The sequence below is a fragment of the Podarcis bocagei genome (genome assembly GCF_964188305.1).
Source record: "Podarcis bocagei genome assembly, chromosome: 8".
In the NCBI taxonomy this organism is placed as follows: Eukaryota; Metazoa; Chordata; class Lepidosauria; order Squamata; family Lacertidae; genus Podarcis; species Podarcis bocagei.
In genome coordinates this window covers 10,975,241-10,996,137 of record NC_138133.1, presented here as the reverse complement: position 1 = coordinate 10,996,137, position 20,897 = coordinate 10,975,241, and the positions used below count along the sequence as shown (strand labels likewise).

The 20,897-nt window shown below is 39.6% G+C and overlaps 1 protein-coding gene and 1 long non-coding RNA gene across 23 annotated transcripts in view; one reads left to right on the top strand and one right to left on the bottom strand.

Moving 5' to 3' along the window:
• The window catches only part of MAJIN (membrane anchored junction protein), a 57,697-nt gene that overhangs the window by 33,547 nt on the left and 3,253 nt on the right, over positions 1 to 20,897 (top strand). For 7 of the 22 annotated variants that reach the window (XM_081206516.1, XM_081206526.1, XM_081206515.1 and 4 more), the window contains 8 exons: positions 4,601 to 4,664; positions 10,493 to 10,613; positions 11,456 to 11,501; positions 12,327 to 12,402; positions 14,549 to 14,674; positions 15,123 to 15,154; positions 16,589 to 16,698; positions 18,682 to 18,790. In XM_081206516.1, the coding sequence (XP_081062642.1) occupies positions 4,637 to 4,664; positions 10,493 to 10,613; positions 11,456 to 11,501; positions 12,327 to 12,402; positions 14,549 to 14,674; positions 15,123 to 15,154; positions 16,589 to 16,698; positions 18,682 to 18,790 (648 nt within the window). In that variant the 5' untranslated portion in view covers positions 4,601 to 4,636. The other 15 variants (XM_081206524.1, XM_081206531.1, XM_081206519.1 and 12 more) reach the window with 11 other exon arrangements.
• On the bottom strand, positions 11,900 to 20,894 carry LOC308594083. Its single transcript, XR_014011302.1, has 2 exons — positions 19,467 to 20,894; positions 11,900 to 12,161 (listed from the first exon to the last, which is right to left on the bottom strand). It is a non-coding gene; the product is annotated as an uncharacterized lncRNA (long non-coding RNA).

Sequence of the window (20,897 nt, the reverse complement as noted above, 5' to 3'; positions counted from 1 at the left end):
CTTCCAATAATACGCCTCACAAAACTTCTTGCAAACCTACAAACGTCGTCTGAGCTTCACAAATACTTTTCAAATAGTCCGTAAATTTACTCCAGTCTTCCGTGAATTTCTGGTCCCGCTGGTTTCGAATCCTTCCTGTTAGTTTATCTAGTTCTGCATAGTCCATTAACTTCATTCTCCATTCTTCAATCGTCGGTAATTCTTCTTGCTTCCATTTTTGGGCCATTAATATTCTTGCTGCTGTTATTGCATATAAAAAGAGCTTACATTCCTTTCTATTTATATCACTTCCCACAATGCCCAGTAAAAATGCTTCTGGTTTCTTTATGAGTGTATATTTCAACGTTTTTTCCATCTCATTATATATCATCTCCCAGAAGCATTTCACCTTTTTACATTCCCACCACATGTGATAAAATGTTCCCTCTTTTTCTTTACATTTCCAACATTTGTTACTGACTTTATACATTTTCGCTAACTTGACAGGTGTTATATACCATCTGTACATCATTTTCATCACATTTTCTTTTAGGGCATTGCATGCAGTAAATTTTAAACCTTCTTTCCATAATTTCACCCAATCACTCAGCTGTATATTATACCCAAAATCTTTGGCCCAGTGAATCATAACCGACTTAACCTCCTCGTCCTTCAAATGCCATTCAAGCAGCAGTTTATACATTTTAGACAAAATTTTAGAATCATTACTTAATATCTCTAATTCAAACTTTGATCCGCTTTCATCAAATCCTTTTTCTTTAGAGTCCTGTTTAAACATTTCATTGACCTGGCGGTAGTGTAGCCAATCATTTACATATTCTTTAATTTCTTCATATGGTTTCATTTTCCAGACATGTAGGAGCAACTTAGTGGGTGTTTTCCCCACCTCCACCCCCCACAAATTAGGAGACCGCTGTGCTTTCTTGTTCTTTTATATTAAATTTGGAGCTTGAAGATATGTTCTGAGAGATTACTCTTCAGTCGCAAAGCCTTATCCTGTACTTTTATGCCCTTCCCTCCCACATGCTTAGGCTCACTTGCCTCAGGCTGTTCAGAGACCAGAAAGGTCTCCAAAGAGGGGTCAGCCTTAAAACAAGTACCGAGGAAAAAGTCGTTCTAAAAAGGACAACTGGTGTGTGTGTAGAAAAGGTTGACGATGAAAATATATGAAAACTGGCTTCGTGTTCCTTTGCGACTCCAAAATATATTCCAAGGGAATTGGCAAAATTGACACATAAACTACGGGACAAGGATAACTGTGACTTTAAAGATGAATGGGAACCTTTTACAAAGTATTGAAAGAAACAACAAACTGAATTGGACTCTTTGGCAGGTTTTGAATAAAAACTCACAAACTTTTTTATTGACAATAACCGGTCATTAAGGATTTATACAGTTTTGTAAGATGCAAAGAATAGCATTTGTAGAGAAACCAGAGACTGGAGCTGAGGGAAGTCAGGGGGGAGGGGAGGGCGGGTCATTTTATGGGGGGGAATGGGGGGGAATCAAGGATGATATGTTTTAAGATAATATGTTTTGTTTAAATTATATATATACACACACACACACACACACACACACACACACAGTGGTGCCGCGCAAGACGAATGCCTCGCAAGACGGAAAACTCGCTAGACGAAAGAGTTTTCCGTTTTGGAGGTGCTTCACAAAACGAATTTCCTATGGGCTTGCTTCGCAAGACGAAAATGTCTTGCGAGTTCCTGTGGGTTTTTTTCCCTCCCCCCCTTTTTCTAAGCCGCTAAGCCGTTTATCATCTGATCTGATCAGCAGATAAGCCGCTAAAAGCCGCTAATAGCGCTAATCCGCTAATCCGTCAATGGGCTTGCAGAACGGATTCTTTTCGTCTTGCGAGGCACCACTGTATATTCCAAGGGAAATTCACTCTCCAATCGCATTGATGATTGGGCATAAAGTTAGTTCCAATAACTTCGTTATAAGTCTGGGCTTGAGGGAAATACTGTTCCAGAACGAGGAGATCTTTATACATGTGGAAGGAAAGCTGATGAAGAAAACCCATAAGCACCATTTCCCCTCACAAACTTATTGCCATTTGAGTAGCTTGTTGTTAAAAAAACAAACAACAACAACAACTAACCAAGGTGTTTGGTGTTTTGTTAAGAGTGCAGTCATAAGTTGGACAGGCAGGGAGCAGGGCCAAACTTTGGTAATATGGTGCCCTGAGGCAGGACAAAATCCCCCCCCCTAAAAAAACCTTTATTATTTCCACAATAATTCCTTTTGGTACAGTTGCTTTTTTATGAATCTTCTCAGTAGGTGCGCATATAAATAATGTTGTTGTTGTTGTTTTGCACCCCTTCAGCTTGGCACCCTGAATATTGGAACTGCCTTGCAATGCCCTAAATCTGATGCTACAGGGTAGCCAGATTAAAAGGTGTGAGGGGATGCTCTTAGCCTCTTTTTTGCCACTTGTATTTATATATACAGTGCCATTTTTCTAGAAAAAGAGGTGTTGGAACTCATGGCAATGGTGCCCACTTGAGAGGTGCTGGAACTGAGTGCTTTTTTACTTAATGTTTAAGGGTACTCTCATTTTGACTCAAGAAAATCACCATTTTATAGTTCAGATCAGGAAAAATAAATACAGTAAATGGACAAAAGTACAAAGATTCACAAAATGTTTAGGGGTATGTGTACCTCTGTATCCCCAGTAAAAAAGCACTGTGTTTTCCCACTCCACTTCCAAATACAGTGGTACCTCGGGTTACATACGCTTCAGGTTACAGACTCCACTAACCCAGAAATAGTACCTCAGGTTAATAACTTTACCTCAGGATGAGAACAAAAATCATGTGGCGGCAATGGGAGGCCCCATTAGCTAAAGTGGTGCTTCAGGTTAAGAACAGTTTCAGGTTAAGGACGGACCTCCGGAACGAATTAAGTACTTAACCCGAGGTACCACTGTACAGTACTATTTTTCTAGAAAAAGGGGTGTTCTGGAGCTCATGGCAATGGTGCCCATCTGAGAGGTGCTGGAACTGAGTGCTTTTTTACTTTAAAAAATGTTTAGGGGTACTCTCATTTTGACTCAAGAAAATCACCATTTTATAGTTCAAATCAGGAAAAATAAATACAGTAAATGGACTAAGGCACAAAATTGACAAAATGTTTAGGGGTATGCGTAGCCCTGTGTACCCCCAGTAAAAAAGCACTGTGCTTTCCCACTCCACTTCCAAATACAGTGGTACCTGGGGTTACATACGCTTCAGGTTACAGACTCCGCTAACCCAGAAATAGTACCCCAGGTTAAGAACTTTACCTCAGGATGAGAACAAAAATCGTGCGGCGGCAATGGGAGGCCCCTTTAGCTAAAGTGGTGCTTCTAGTTAAGAACAGTTTCAGGTTAAGAACAGACCTCCAGAACGAATTGAGTACAGTACTTAACCCGAGGTACCACTGTAAAAGGGATGTGTGTGTGTGTGTGTGTATACACCTACCCACCCACCCACCCCAGCTATAGGTTGGCATAGAGAAAGGGTCAATCCTAAAGCCTCTCTAATGAACTGAGGTTTCTCCCTCCTGCCTTCCAGAAGGCCCCATTTGGGGGCTTAATGGCTGCTACCACCAACAAAAGTACCACCAGTGGTAGTTTCTCTGGAGAAGATTTTGGATGAGTGTGTGAGGGGCTGCAGGATACAAATGTACTGATGTGTTTGTTTGTTTGTTTGCCACGGATGGCTAATGAGAGTTGGCAGTATGAATTCTATAAGAAAATAGAATTGTTGCATGACGCTCTCTCAGATTTAACAAAAGTTGATCTTTTAGTATTCTGGTTAATCAATGCCCCTCTTGTTCTTTTTTATTTAGTAGGAGTAAGTAGAGCTGGGTGCGGAGGGGAGGGGAGGGAAGCAAGACAAGAGCTACAACAAAATGTATATTCTAAATGCCCAGCGAGATGGCCCATCATCTTTTTCATTCACCATCATTAGGCTAGATTGGTTTCCTGGGAGATGTCCCAGTTAAGTGGATTTCCTGATTAAGTGCTTCCCGATTAACTGGAATAGATTGTAAGGACTGTACATAAATATGCCTTGCTTGTGACTCTCTTTGTATTTTGTTGTTAGAAAACGGATGCCCGCTCCACATTATTTCTCTTTCCAAATGGGTATATCTTATTGGTTTCAAAAGCACCATAAAAATGGCATTATTTTCTCTTTCCAAATGGGATATATCTTACTGGTTTCAAAAGTAGCATTGAAATGGCATTATTTTCTATATGACTAGATCTCCCTTTAATAATAATAATAATAATAATAATAATAATAATAATAATAAATCTAGTCATATTTCTGATAATGTTGTTAGGATGGGGTACTTAGTGATTATGAAAAAAAAAATCACAAAAACAGGTTGGATGAAAGGCACACACCCTTTTTTTCAAAACACTTGAGCGCCTACAAAATTTTAGGCTCCAATCCTGTACTTACTGCGGTGTAAGATCCTGTGAAACCTCTGGATTAAACATGCATAGGATTGTGCTATAAGATTTTTAGTCAGAGGTGATGCAATAAAGGTATAATTGCTTGTAAATAGGATGCACTGGTTTTTTTGATCTGTACAGGCCATCCAGTACATTTTGCTGCCTGCAGCGGACGTCATGATGGTGCTGTCCCCATGTACAAAAGGTAACCATACTGGCAATTGAATGTTACTTCAATATTGGTAGTCAAACAGCATCCTCTACTCCTGAAGACAGCAGGCTAGCTTAGGGGGTGCAGGGCACACAACTCTTCCCTCAAATACTGCACCTTTCCCCAGCATTTGCTGCTTGAGGCAGCTGCTTCACTATGTCTAATTGTGGGGCTGGCTCTGGATGCACTGGTTTTGCAGTTCCTGAGATACCACAAAAGCTTGCAATACCTATAAGCCAAATAAGAATCATAGAATCATAGAGTTGGAAGAGACCACAAGGGCCATCGAGTCCAACCCCCTGCCAAGCAGGAAACACCATCAGAGCACTCCTGACATATGGTTGTCAAGCTCAGTGGCGTAGCGTGGGTTGTCAGCACCCGGGGCAAGGCAAGTAATTTGCGCCCCCTAACCCGTGGATTTGCGCCCCCTAACCCGTGGATTTGCACCCCCTAACCCTAACCCCCAGATGTTGCGCCCGGTGCGGCCGGCCCCCCCTGCACCCCCCACGCTACGCCACTGGTCAAGCTTAAAGACCTCCAAAGAAGGAGACTCCATCACACTCCTTGGCAGCAAATTCCACTGTCGAACAGCTCTTACTGTCAGGAAGTTCTTCCTAATGTTTAGGTGGAATCTTCTTTCTTGTAGTTTGGATCCATTGCTCCGTGTCCACTTCTCTGGAGCAGCAGAAAACAACCTTTCTCCCTCCTCTATGTGACATCCTTTTATATATTTGAACATGGCTATCATATCACCCCTTAACCTCCTCTTCTCCAGGCTAAACATGCCCAGCTCCCTTAGCCGTTCCTCATAAGGCATTGTTTCCAGGCCTTTGACCATTTTGGTTGCCCTCCTCTGGACACGTTCCAGTTTGTCAGTCTCCTTCTTGAACTGTGGTGCCCAGAACTGGACACAGTACTCCAGGTGAGGTCTGACCAGAGCAGAATACAGTGGCACTATTACTTCCCTTGATCTAGATGCTATACTCCTATTGATGCAGCCCAGAATTGCATTGGCTTTTTTAGCTGCCGCATCACACTGTTGGCTCATGTCAAGTTTGTGGTCAACCAAGACTCCTAGATCCTTTTCACATGTACTGCTCTCAAGCCAGGTGTCACCCATCTTGAATTTGTGCCTCTCATATTTTTTTTGCCCAAGTGCAATACTTTACATTTCTCCCTGTTAAAATTCATCTTGTTTGTTTTTGCCCAGTTCTCTAATCTGTCAAGGTCGTTTTGAAGTGTGATTCTGTCCTCTGGGGTGTTAGCCACCCCTCCCAGTTTGGTGTCATCTGCAAATTTGATCAGGATGCCCTTGAGTCCAAGTCGTTGATAAAGATGTTGAATAAGACCGGGCCCAAGACAGAACCCTGTGGCACCCCACTAGTCACTCTTCTCCAGGATGAAGAGGAACCATTGATGAGCACCCTTTGGGTTCGGTCAGTCAGCCAGATAGTGGGATGAGTATACATACTACATACCCTCCAACATTTCTCTGATTATGTCCCATTCCATAATAATAATTTTACTATTTATATCCCACACACCTTTACGGGGTTGTCTACTCTGGCTAGCTTCCAACATACATAAAGACATTTTTAAAAATTAAGCATTAAAAAACCCATCCCTATACATAATTGCCTTCAGATGACTCAGGGGTCGGATAACGCCATACCCTCCAACATTTCTCCAATGAAAATGGGGACATTCTAAGTGGGACATTCCGGGATCAAATCAGAAACCGGGATGGCTTCTCTAAATCAGGGACGTCCCTGGAAAATAGGGACACTTGGAGGGTTTGCATACTATGTGCCAGTGCTTGTTGACATGCCACCACTTTCAATATACTCTAAACAAATCATCTGCTATCTGTAGCCTTACGTTTTCTCTGCTCCTGTTTCTAAAGCATTCCAAGGCAGTACAAACCTAGGAGCAAAAGTTATTCTATGATCTCTGTGGCCATATACTGCTTAACTGAAAGATTTATAGTTTTGTTATTGCTGTTTTAAGCAGATTGGCAACACTGAGAACTGGAGGGTAAATAAAACCAAGTTGGCTTGTTTATAGCAAACTGTTTAGAATATTGATATTCACATGCATTTCATGGTGTCCTATCCCTCTTCCCTTTCACTTATGCATATGAATAGAAATATTCTAAACTGTTAATTGCAATCAGCTGTGCACTCATGTCCCGCTTATGGACTTACCACAAGTTTCTGGTAGAACACTGTGAGATCAGGATACTGGACTAGATGGGCCTTTGGCTTGATCCAGCAGGCCTATTCTTATATTCTTATATATTCATTGCAAACTTAAAGTGCTTTCATGCCAATTAACTGCTGTCCTCTCTCTAAGAATCATAGGATTGTAATTTAGTGCAAATTCTTTTTTTCTTTTGATGATGCCTAGATTCAGTCACTCATAGAACTTCAGTTCCTAGGATTGCTTGTTTATTGACTTGTTTGCTTTCTTTTTATATTGGCAGAATTTACATGCTGCCCCATAACAGTGTTCTCTGGGTGGCTTATAGACAATAAAACATTATTTTACAATAATAACCACAGAATTAAAAACAGTAAACTAATTTCAGCATACAGATTTCATCAGCAGAGAGTAAAACAGCACAGAAAAATATACAGCATCCCTAAAAACATACTGTATAGTAGATCTAAAATTCAACTATCTCAAAGGATTCACTATTTAAAAGCCTGGGGCTATCTCTTTTACTACTCTTGCTATCTCTTTTACTACTCTACAGTACATGCAACCACAAACCTGGTCAAAAAGGCCTAGCTGATGAGCAAGATCAGTTTCCAAATCTGCACTAGGAGCCCATTTATAGTGACAAATGTAACCCCTTCCTTCCCATAACTCTGTAAGAAATGGCCTTTAAAGAACACTTATCCTAATTTGTCCATAGTTTGTGGCATCCTTGGTTAACAGAAGACTCCATAGCTCAGAGTCACATGCTTTGGATTCAGTTTTGTGGTGGTTTTTTTATTCAGTTTCAGTTCCAGACACCTCTAGTTCAAAGATCTTGGGTAACAGGGCTGGCAGAAACCTGTGCCTGGGGCTCTGGAGAGCCTACTGCTAGACAAAGCAGATATTGTTAATGATTTGTGCAATTCTGTTTTCATTATGATATTTATCTGTAAGCAGCTTTGAGAGCCTAGTCTGGACATAGACAAGGATATAAATAAGGGATGGACTGTAGCCCAGAACAGAGCACATGATTTGCATGTTTTCAGTCCCTGATATCTCCTGGGTAGGGCACCCATGTTTGAAACCCTGCAGAACCGCTGTCAACCAGTGTGGTAAACAGCGCTGACCAACGATTGGATGCAGTAGTAAGGCAGACATTTTTATTTATTTATGTGACTTCATTATGCCCTCGGGACACAAAAATAAGCATTTATAAATATTTCCAATTGTTTTATTTTGAAATGATTCTTAGAAATGTAAGACGGCTGTCTCACACTGGAGTTCATGTATGGGTTCAGCTTCATTAGAATGCCCTCTTTATCTCCCTGTTTGCGTTAGAAGAGAGAAAACAGAGACTGCAGTTTGCCAGGAGAGGGCGTTCTCATCCTTGCTCCAGCTACAGCCAAGCAGCTTCTGCTTGCTTTTTGTCTGCTGTTCTACTGCCGCACTGGGCATTGCATTGCAGAGCAGCTGTAACACATGCAAAAATCTGCAGTACCATCCAGGCTTCTCCATAGGATGTTCTGAGTGGTTGATGGTAGGATTAAAGAATTTGTGACGGAGGCAGGAATTAAAAACTGTACTCGTAATCCATGTAGAATGAGGAATAACATCTGTCCCTGCAGCGTAATGGGTCAAAGAGGTTCAGCAGAAATATAACAGGATGGGACTTAGAGGGTGTGTTTGGTATAACTTAATAGCAATTAAAAAAATCAATTTGATGATTTTTCAGTTGATCAACATTTTTCAGAAACATTGCCCAGATATATAACCTTGAATATTTATTAATGTTAGGATTTGTGAGCAGAAGAACAGTCAGTAGAGTTAAAACCTGGAAAAAGTATGTGAGTGAGAGAGTATTTTAGGTATGTGTGTAAGAGAGAGAGAGAGAATTGAATTTAAGAAAACAGGTAGGATTAATATGGCATATGCAAGTGGAAGCAACAACTTTTTAGATGTGGCAGCCTTTGGACAAAGTGTTGTACAAGTGTGAAAAGTTACCAGGAGTCTGGTTTTGCCATATTTTTAGAAACATTATTTTGTGGGTCAGTTTATTAATGACACAATGACCTCACATTCACTTGTACCAACATGCAACTGTAGGATGCGTATGGCTATTTCTATTCCGACAATTGCCAGAATATGAGAGATGAGCTCTGTGTGTCTTTTTGGCAGGGAAATCATGGGAAAACGCTTTCCTTTCTTTCCAATGAGAAAATGACATTAAATAAATAAGGAATTCAGGTTGATCAGACAAAAAATGTAAATCAGCCCCCCCCATAGATTCCTTGTAGTGACTGGAATTGTATTGTCTGGAATTGTGTTGATTGAGAGACCAGTGGTTCCTGAATTTATAAAGAGATTTACCCAGAACTTGATCAGACTAATCAACTGATGTAGTTGTTATGCTTCAAGCAATGTATAATTTTATTGTTCAGAACTCTGAACCACTTGACTCTCTTTTTTCCTCGCTGCTTTGGGAGGAAAATAAAATCCAGATGAAATTGTTTGTAATCATTTGGTACTTTTGTTGCAGCTCAACATGAGTATATTCTGAAATAAATAGTTGCATTTGTGAAGGAGAATCATTTTGGTGCAAATATTCTGCCAAACAGCAATAAATCGTTCCTTGTCTCACATCTATAATTTGGAAGCTGTCCACCAGAAAACACTGACTTGCCATACATGAAATACAGTATATGTAAAAAAAGGATGCAATTAGTATCCAGTATAAATTACCATGTTCCATCACACCTGTTTGTATTGATGCAGGGCTTTTTCTAAGTGCTCAAACTAATTTTACCACCATCAGGACAAAATTTCTTAAGTGTCCAAGTAACATCCTGTTTTGCAAAATTTATAAACTGACTTGTGCTTGTGCTACCCTTGTGTTGTAATAAATTAGTAGTTTGAGAAAGTGCTGTTATTTTAGTGGCACTGCTCAATGGATGTTTGCATTTTGCTTTACAAATGAATTCTCTTTGGGTATAATATCAAATACTGAAGCAGTGATGGCATAAAATAGCAAGATTACATGAGATTCCTAGTAAATTGAAGGTTAATCTGTATTCTATAGCATTATGGCTTACGCATGGATCACAACATGACTTAATAAGAAGTGCTTATCTTCATAACCAGGCCATTACTTTAAAATCTATTAAGAACATACTGTCATCTCTAATGATCCAAGAACCAGGAAGGTTAAGAGAATAATGGATCAGCTTAGTTTTGCATTCATATTAATTTACCACTTTGTTGCAAACTCCTGCAGTAATGCTTTCTGAAAAGTGCAATCGTTGGAAAGAAAAACAAACTCCTGGGCTTGAAAACTAGCAATAGTTCTTATGAGCTACATGTTGAGGAAAGATTACTGCATATTTTCAGCTTTCCAACTGCACTTTTGAGAATCATCCCAGCATATATTTTGGCCTCATACAAAAACTGAACTGCTGTATTTTAATATATTTGCTGAACCCATAAAGCGTCAACTTGTGCATAACACCTCCAGACAAATTTCTAAAACTAGGCCAGCTCATAACTCTTTGGTTGCCTTGCCACAAACAATGGAATTGGTGTGATAAGATTTGTTTTAGCATAGTGTTTCTTCTTCTTCTTCTTTTAAGTAGGCTGGTTTTCTGAACACTCATCTTTAAAACCATTCACATATCCAGTGCCTGAGACAAGGTTTTTTCATGCAGGAGCAAATGTCTACAAATTTAAGATCAAATATGGCAACTCTATGAGGTAAGTATGACAAGACAGTTAACCGAAAGCCTTCACTCTTCACAGTATTGAGGAATTGTTCAAATTAAGAAGCAGAAATAAAAGATAGGCTCAGCATCTCAAAAGAACTTAGGTTGAGACTTGTTAAAATCAAAAATTGTATTAGAATATTACAGATACTTTACCTAAAGCTAGTTTATCATAATGACCCAGAGAATAAGCTATAACTTTATCTCTGAACTCACTTAGGTAAGCCATCTGTCACTCTCATCCCTCTGCATATCTGCAATGTGAAGCTAATAACACTGGTCTGCCTTACAGGCTTGTTGTAAGGATAACTGAGAGAAGTTATGTGAAGCAGAGGCAGAGCTAGCTGCTCTGGCACCCGGAGCGACGCACATGCTGTGCACCCAGGGGCGGGGCAAGCCGCCTGCAAGGGTGGGGCGAGCATCCCAGGGGGGTGGCGCAGCGATGTCACCCCCCTCAGGGATGACACCCGGGACGGACCACACCCACCGCACCGCAACCCCTTCCTCCGCCAGTGATGTGAAGCACACTGAACACCCGGCAAATACTGTAACAAGCTGCTGCTGCTATTATTACTATAACTATACTATAAATATCAGAATGTTCTGGATTGACCCTGGTTAATTTGAACAAAACCATTATTTAAATCAGCCAGAGTTCCCCCCAGTGCAGACATAACAAGAAAATTCTGATCACATCCTTGAAGCCACGTTGGAGGAGAAAGGGGAATATATGAGCAGTTAGATATTTAGTCTAAACTACAGTAATTGCAATTGTTTTAAATGCCCATTTGCATTTGATTTCTGCAGTTAAATTCTGTTATGTTTGTTTTACAGTGTTAATATTGATTTTCATGGAAGTATTGTCAATGAAGAACTACAGGTAAGATATGCAGCAGATTTATCTCAGAAAGGGTCATGTGATAGATGTGGAATTTAGACTTTGTCCTCTGCTTTGGGAAAACAGAACTCACTTAAAGTTCAAGTTCCATTCAGATAGCTTTGAACCTCACAGTGAATGCTTGTTTGGGAGTTTCCTGTTTGCTGGGAGGGATACTTGCAAAAAACACGGCTTTGTCTTGTGTAAGAGGGGGTAGTACATTTCCTTATATGGTCCCAATTATGATTTTTCTGTTCTCATGGTATGTTTGTATTGCATTGTACTAAGCTTCATTTCTGACTGGCTTATGGTTCCCTACTGAACTCTTGAAATCCTCCACCACCCCTTTTACCTGGAAGTCCTTGTAAAGCCAAGTCTGCAATATGCCAATCCTACAATAATTTCTTTAAATTATTGTCTTCTTTTTATTAAGCAGTGTATAATGGGCTCAGTGTGTAACTTATGCAGAGTACAGAGATGAAACCGGGAGCATAGAGATGAAACTGGTGCATCAAACTTTTTTTATCCTTTTGCTTGAGCAGAAGAAGATGTAATAAAGTCAACTGCAGAGGAACCTGTGGTTGTGCAAATGTTGTTGGACTCCCAGCTTCCATCAGCTTCAGCCAGCATGGGATAATGGGAGTTGTTGTAGTTCAGCAACACCTGGAAGGTTGAGGATAAGTATCAGGAGATCTAGAAGTTAGCTTGATAAAACTTAATAACAACCTTATCACAAGAACTCTGGCTAGTCCAGACTATTACACTGTGTTTAATATCAGAAATTTGTAAGCACTAATAAAGTATCAGAATTTCCTTCAATTCTTCCAGGATGCTATTCGAGTAATACTTGGAAACCTTAATGATCTATGCCCATTTACTACTGAACACTTGATAATATTTCCATGTATCCTTTTATCAGTGTAAGTTGTCTAAGGAACACGTGTTGACGGTGGGGGTGGCTATAAATCTGTTAATAAAAATAAATAATCATGAGGCTAATCTGGAAAAGGATTTTACACAACCCGTCTGACATATGTAACACAGAAGAGTCTTACTTCACAAAATCGCAAGAGAAACACTTATTGGTGGTAGGCTGCCATTGAATGTGTAGGCAGTGAAATAGACACACATGTGCTTATCAGGGACAGGGATGAAGAAGTGTGCACTAGATACTTTCTGATGGGGAACTGGGACAAGCAGTTGGAAACCAGGAAGCATTTGAATTAGAACAATGTGCATTTGTACTAGGACCTGAACGAATGTGTGCACTAATAAGCTGGTAGTCAGGCAAAAGGGAAACAAGAATAAACAACAACATTAAGAAGCTGAGAAGAGATGAATTATCAGCACTAGTGAAACATTAAAGGGGCATCTAAATGGGAAGGCTTGATAATCAAGCGCAAGCTGGTGAGAATTGGAAAAAGGTTAAACTCGTGCAAGCTGGGTATAATTTTGATTGGAAGTAAGAGTGCAGCATTTTGAAAAGGTAGAAAGCATACTTCTGCTACAATATGAGGTATGCATTTTGAAAATCCTGCTGAATTCCATTTTTGAGCAAATCTCCCAAACATGCAACATCATTTTTCAGTGAAGTGAAAATACTTGTGCAAATAATGAGAGACATTTTTCACATTATTTGCCTATGGTAATTTACTGCAGTAATATGTCAGTTTCCTACATAATATCCAGGTAGTAAACTTCTGTTTATGAAGCAGTTTCCACCCAGCCATCAGTCAGTTGCCTAAAAAATGCCTATTCTCCCTTTTGCCCCTCTAAGCTTTCTCCTATCTGTACCAAAGAATGGCATCTTTGCTCAGAATCACCTTTTCACACTCTCTGCTTTGTTGTTTTTCTGTCTCCTGAGACAGACAGATGCCAACTAACTTACAACTTATATAACCCTTAGATCAAGAATTTGCAACTGGCAGCCCTGGATCAAAAGCAGTTCCCAGAAGTGTTCTATTTGTCCCCCACCTCCTTTTCCAAGCAGAGACAAAAGGAGTGGTGTGGAGACAAAAGGAGTGGTGTGGTTTTTTAACATTGAAGAGTGAGATAAGATATTCATAAGATATGCAGATTCAGTAGACTTATTTTCTTATCCTTAAATTTACCTGTTATCTCTGCTCGAGTGTAGAAAATATTTGGTCTGCAAGTTGTGGTGCTATATCTGTTATCATGCTGCAGTACAGTGGTACCTTGGGTTACAAACACCTCGGGTTACAAACACTTCGGGTTACAGACTCCGCTAACCTGGAAGTAGTACCTCGGATTAACAACTTTGCCCCAGGATGAAAACAGAAATCGCACGCTGGCGGCATGGCGGTAGCGGGAGGCCCCATTAGCTAAAGTGGTACCTCAGGTTAAGAACAGATTCGGGTTAAGAACGGACCTCCAGAACGAATTAAATTTGTAACCAGAGGTACCACTGTACAGCATTGTATCCATAAAGTTTTTTGTGTAAAGCTCCACGGTGCCTCCAATTCTGCAATCAGATACATTAGTGTTTTCTCTTTTCCCTACTAGCTTCTGCACATAACGCTAAGCCAAAGGATAGTTCAGCATGGATGAACAAGTGTACAGGTGCACAGTGAGAAAATCATGGCTGTTTTGCTCCTGCCACCACCACACTATCTAGAGCTAAGCTATTGTTTGGCTTAACCTTAGGTCTCCGCCCAGCCTCATGGTTTGTTTCTCTCAAAACAATCCACAGGCAGTAATGTAAAAACAAACATTGGATGCAGTGCATTTGTCTGGAGCAAGACAAACCATGAAACTGGGTTTAGATGTAACCTTAAGCCCAGACCATGGTTTAACTCTGGGTTGTGGAGTGACAGTAGGACCAGGGAAGAGCGAAGTGATGACAATTTTCTCACCATGCACTAGGATGCTTACTTGTTCACACTAAGCATTTGGCTTTCAGTGGTAGGCAGTAGCATTCCATTCCTGTCTTCCCTGAGGCAAACTGAACCAGGAATGACACCGTAATTTTTGCAACCTTCCTTTTACTCCAGTGTGCTGCTGAACTGTTGAGCCTTAACTGTACCGATCAGATTTAAACCAATGGGAAAAAGTGTCAGACTTGAGATTCATGCGTGGTGATACGTTTCTTGTTCCTTATCCTTACGTCTGCACTGTCTATGTAGAATTAAATCTCTTGAAGCATGGTGCATTGTGGGGTAAGTTCCGAAGTTCAAGAAGGAAGGTTTGAAGTCTAAAGATATATAACATAATTGCCACAAGAAAAACAAACAATTGATTTTGGCTCCAGGATTTCCCTATTTTCCCATGGTGCACAGGTTGGGGTAGTCCCTGACCTTCCTGATGTTGCAATTTATAGGCCTATAAAAACTCTTGATTATCCATGGGTCTGCAAAAACAGATCCAAATCTATTGGCTATGGAGTGTTCACTTTCTCTGGGCATGTGTGTATCAGTCACCTTTTTAATGATAGTAGGGTTAAGATGTTTGAGAGGTTTATCTTTCCTTTTCCTGGAAATTTGCTGTTACACTTTTTGCAAATGTGCAGTTCCATGTACTGGAATGTGTTATATTTTAAGTCTGCCAGTAAATAAGTTACCAATTTGGATTGGCCTATCTTTTATGAAGCATGTTGCATATTTTCAGGTAAAGCAGGATGTAGAGAGGCCTGTAACTCTGTGAGTATTTTCTTTGAAGTTTCAGACAATAAGATGGGAAAAAGTAGAGAGGGATTCATTATGACGGAATTAATACTTTTAAGTTTAAAAAAATGGGGTGGGAGAACAGAACTGCTTCAGCATATGCCTAAACTTGTATTTGTAGCCAGTGCTAGACCTACTCAGAGTAGATCTATGGAAATAAATAGATATGACAAACATAGTTCCATTAAGTTGAATGGGTCTACTCTGCATAGAACTTAGTTGGATAGAACTTTTCATTTGCATGATCTATGTGCTTAAAAGAAACCAGATAAAGTAAATTTTGTTGCACATTGGTGCCTTAGGCTGTAATCCTTTATGCTTATCTGAGAACAAGACCATTGACCTCTATGGCTCCTACTCCCAAATAGACATGCATTGCTTTGCACTGTTGCTGTGGGTTCTGCAGTTCAGCACCCAATAACTCATAACTCCAATGACTTCAATAGGCATTGTTCCTTAGACATATGTGAAATTAGTACAGTGGTACCTCGTGTTACAAATGCTTTGGGTTACAAACTCTGCTAACCAGGAAGTAGTACCTTGAGTTGAGAACTTTGCCCCAGGATAAGATCGGAAATCGCGCGCTGGCGACACGGCGGCAGTGGGAGGCCCCATTAGCGAAAGCGTGCCTCAGGTTAAGAACGGTTTCGGGTTAAGAGCAAACTTCTGGAACGAATTAAGTTCGTAACCCAAGGTACCACTGTACAGGAAAAGGAGCGATTCTAATGTAATGGCCCTGTGAGCACCTCTGGAAAAACTGTTTCCATGTGACCCTGGGGGTGACCCTATCTAGCATTTCCACAGGGACCCTGAAATTCCAGTGCAGTTGCTTTCATATAGATACATCACTGGATTATCCCAAATCATGTGGTTAAATCACTGGTGAACATGCCTTCCACATGAAACATTGTTATATAGTGGCACTTCCTATGGGATCCACAACAACTGAATTACACAACAATTGAATTAAGTGCAGTGACACACTTACCTGGGAATATGGCCTATTGAGCACAGTGGTTGTGCTCAATAGTGTTGGGGAAACGTTTATTCTATCAAAGTCCACACTGAGGTTGTGGGGAGATGAGGGTGGAGAGAGGCATGTGACATAGAAGTATTAATATATTTTTGCTAAAGGACACATTTATTAATACAATATACTATAATATAATGTAATAATAGTATATATTATAATATAATAATATAATACAATAAAGTGCAAACGTGTTTCCAAATGGATTTTTTTGCAGTGTTAGCTTTCTTGAGATGCTATTCCTAAGTTTAAACAAAAACAAGCAAATGTGTTTATATTATATGTTAATACATCTTTTTGCAAGTCTTGTAATAGTGAATAAAATTTATGTTTTTAAATAAATAAATGAATGAATTTGACAATCTGATGCATCCTAATAGGACAACAGTGGAAGTGACCAAAGAGATAAACTGGACACAGAAAGAACCATTAAGTGGAGGAGACTTGAAGACACAGTAGAAATTTCACATCCACGGATATCCAGGGGCAGGTCAGTGAAGATCTTCCCTCCTAAACCCGGCATGAATTCCTCATTCTTACTTTTAAAATGCTTGATGGCACTTCTCAAATGTTGTGCTAAATAGTGTCAGTTGTTTGACAATGTTTTTAAAAAGTTGTCATATGATATACTAAGTACGCACACTTATAAGCATTTACGATTCAGAGGGAAAGTGTTGCACATAAATATAGATTCATTTGCTCTGGTTCAGAGAGGGATAGGGTATGAGTTTTGCTTCGTTTCCTGGTAATATGAAATGGTGATGTCAGTATCTCCTGGTGGCAATTTAACCCGAAAGTTGAATACTCATGTGGTATTTCCAAGCCATAGAAACTGTGAAAACTCAACTTTGCCCTGCTGTGATAAATATCAACAGGTCAACTACAGTATTCAAAAGTGTTACATAATTGCTAAGAGTTATTATGATTACCAGATGGAGAACACATGGAGTATTCACCATGAAACAGATGCAGTATAAACATAGAATTGCCTTGCAAAAACATAGCATACAACCATTCCTAGGAGGAAATGGGTAGGATGGAATTCCACAATAGAGGAGAGGTTTGGATTCCTTGTAAAAAGTACTGTTTGTTAAGTGGCTGTTTAAAGAAAGCACTTCAAAAACTACAATCAATAATTCTTATTTTGTTGCTGCCACAGACCTCAGGCAGTTCACATATGATGCTAAATCAAAATTTAGCACTGCACAAATGAGCCAAAGCAAGCCTTGGACTTGCTAAACCAGTGTGGTGTAGTGGTTAAAGTGTTGGACTAGGACATAGGAGGCCACTCAGCCATGAAGCTCACTAGGTGACCTCAGGCCAGTCACTGCCTCTCAGCCTAACCTACCTCACGGGTGTGGGGATTAAATGAGGAGTGGGGAGAACAATGCACTCCAACTTGAGTTCCTTGGAGTAAATAGTGGGATAGAAATGCAATTAAACAAACAAACAAACAAACAAACAAAACTTTAAAAATGTTTCCTCCTCCCTTCCCATTTCACACACAAGAGGGAGATCTGAAGCATCTGCCTATATTTTTAACCCCTGTGGTGTAATTTGGAGAACTCTGATTAGTCTAAATTCTAGCTAGCTCAAAACAAGCCAGATCAAGCTGTGTTTTTCTTATGCTGGTTTGCTTGCTAACCAGAGTTTAATCTAAAGGAGAGTTCGCCAAGATTAAATGCAATAGGGAACACTTTTCAGATTAAATGATTGGACAGATGGTTCCATTCTCTTCTTCTGGTGTGTACTAGGATTGCAGAGGACAGCAGGAGCACTCAAGTCAGAAACTCTCAGAATTTTATACTGGTAATGCTAAACTGTCTTTTTTTTGGGGGGGAACCTTACACCCACCATCATGCCCATTGAGAGCCACTTGCCCTTCAGGGGCATCCGTCAGTGGCTGCATCCTAGTGGTGGGCCATGGGCTGTGTTGATATGAACTGGCCCACACTGTTTACATGCATTGCCTTCACATCAAAATATTCAGTTTCCCAGCTAAACATATAATAGTAATTTAGTTGAAATATGTAAAATTACATTAAAAATCAAGAAATGCAGCTAATGAAATCAAATAAAGATCAGCAATAAAATGTTAATTCATCACAAATCAGACTGAAACATTGAAAAAATAGAAGTGATTTAAAAAGGGCTCAGCAATAACACCTCTTTTAAAAAACAAATTAATTTTTTGTGCAGCAAAATGATTGCTTTGCAGTGTATGAAACAGATCCACATATAAGTTGTACAATAAAACTGCTTTAAAAAATGTTTTTGAAAACAAACAGGTTGGCACTTAGCAGTTGATCTTTATTTAATTATCATACATATGAGGGGGAAAATATCCTAAAAGTTTTCTTGCTTAATGTTGGCAAAATACTCAATTTATAAAAAGTTGTTCCAAATGGATGTTTAGTCTTTTCTGTTGTTGCAGAATACAAATGAGATACATATTTTATGTTTTACTTTGCAGAAATGTGACTAAAAATACAACCTGTATTCATGACACAGCCAAGCTAGAAGTTGGCTTTGAAAACAAGAGACTTCGGGAAGACGCAGTTTATCCAACTCTGGTATCAAATGTATTTTATTTATTTTTTACATTAGATCGAGATTGAATCTGTTGATATGACTATGTGCAGGAGAATTACCTTCCACCAGAAGCTTTGATAGCAAATATTGCAACACATCATTGATTCCAACCATGGTTTTAGCATGGCATACATGAGGAAGAAAGAAGCCTGGTGGAGTAGCAATGCAGAGTAGGGAAATTGTGGGCAGGAAAAAAGTTAAATACTCTCCTCAAAGTCCACACATCCCAGTTTGAAAATACAAAGCGACTTGCACACATTTGCATGGAAGGGTAGTTAGGTTCTTAATTACATAACACCAAACTTCTAGTTTGAAGGCACAGACGAGTGTGAGCTGGATCAAGTTCTAACCCTCTGACAAAGAAACTTCACATAACTTGTTTTCCATGCATTTGTAACTGATTGTATTTTTGTGAGGATATGAAATATATTTCCTTCTTCTTCCCCTTTTCTTGTGCTTCCCATCTTTAATGTTATATATATTGATTTGTTAAATTGGTATCCCACCATTCCATCACCAAATTGTGAACAAAATATGAAGTAAGAAGCGTAAAAGCAGGGCAACTAAAGCATTTCAATAAAACCACTTTAAGTCAATTGTACCATCTTTACAATGGCCATAAGTGGCCAGCTTATGGATGTTATGCCTGTCTGAATAAAAACATACTTGTCTTCTGGTGGAAGGTCATCAAAAACAGGGCTAGCTGGGTCTCTCTAAGCAAGGTGTTCCAGAATCTGGGAGCAGCCACCAAGAAAGTCACTTGATTTCTTGTGCTCCAGATGTTGGCAGGACATGCCCTGACATGACGTTGTTGACTATAAAAACCTTGGCAGTCATGCATGGGAGACAACTGTCTTTTAGATAATTGGATCTCAAGTAATAAAGGACTTAAAGTAATAAAGGATCATAACAAGCATGTTGAATTTTGCCCAGAAATGGACCAATAGCCAGTGAAGTTCTTGGGAGTTCCTCTAACTAGCAGTACTCTGATCAATACTGTGGCTGCAACATTCTGAATCAGGCTGGAGTTTCTGAACACAATGGCAGCTCCATGTACAGAATGTTACAGTAGTCAAAATTAGATGTAACCCCCCCAGGCATAAGTCTGTGGACAGGGGCACTTTTATTTACCGTAAATCTTTATGAAGTGTGCTATGTCCATAGGTGCTCTAGATGATGATACATTATTTAAAGTTGGGATGTATATTTCCGCGAGTTATTGAGGAATTCAAATTGTATCTTCAGCTGAAAGTTTACAAACAGAAAACAGAAAATCTTGTCCTAGAAGAGCAATGATGCTGGTCTTAGATTAGAATGATTTGAACTTTGAGTCTTAGTATCGACTTTTCAGACTAAACTGATCATAAATTCAGTATAAGCTTCATAGACTACATGTGCCTATGTCCTCTTTTCAATTGCCTGAAACTTATCTTGGTTTATCTCCTACCTTATCACTCTGTTAATCCCACTCTTCCTCTGAGGAACTCTAGGTAGGGTAAATGGGTTTCTTCCCGTTCAGTTTAATCCCTTCCAAATGCTCAAATCCTACACCCGGATAATTACTCTGTCCTTTTATATTTCTGCTTACCTCTGCTCTCAAGATCTTTTGCTGTTTTGCAGCTGTCTCTCCCCCTTACAGTCGTCACTATTTTCTCTTGACTACATATTAATGGCTAGTGCAGTGTAACATAGATAAATCCATGGGGGGGGGGGCTGTGAAATCTCACCCCAACCTGCAGCCCTTCTCCTCTCATGTGAATTCTCCCCATCCATTCTCCATGGCGTTCATTGTGGTTAGCTAATAAATGTTTGTGTAAAATGCAGACTAGAGGGGAGAAAGTTAATTTCACATCAATATTATAGATAGAGATTATAAAATGAATTGGTATAAATTTAAGACATTTATAGATTATGCTAAGTAGCTTTAAAATGGATGATGAAGAATCTAGCAGTCCTGATGCTTTGATTATGCATTTGTTCTTAATTGAAACTATTGTTTCCCACCATAATATGTGACATAGGGTGGGTTGTAAATATGTTAAATAAATATGAAGGGGAAAGGATAAAATATCTAAATTATTTTTGCTCCTCTCCCCC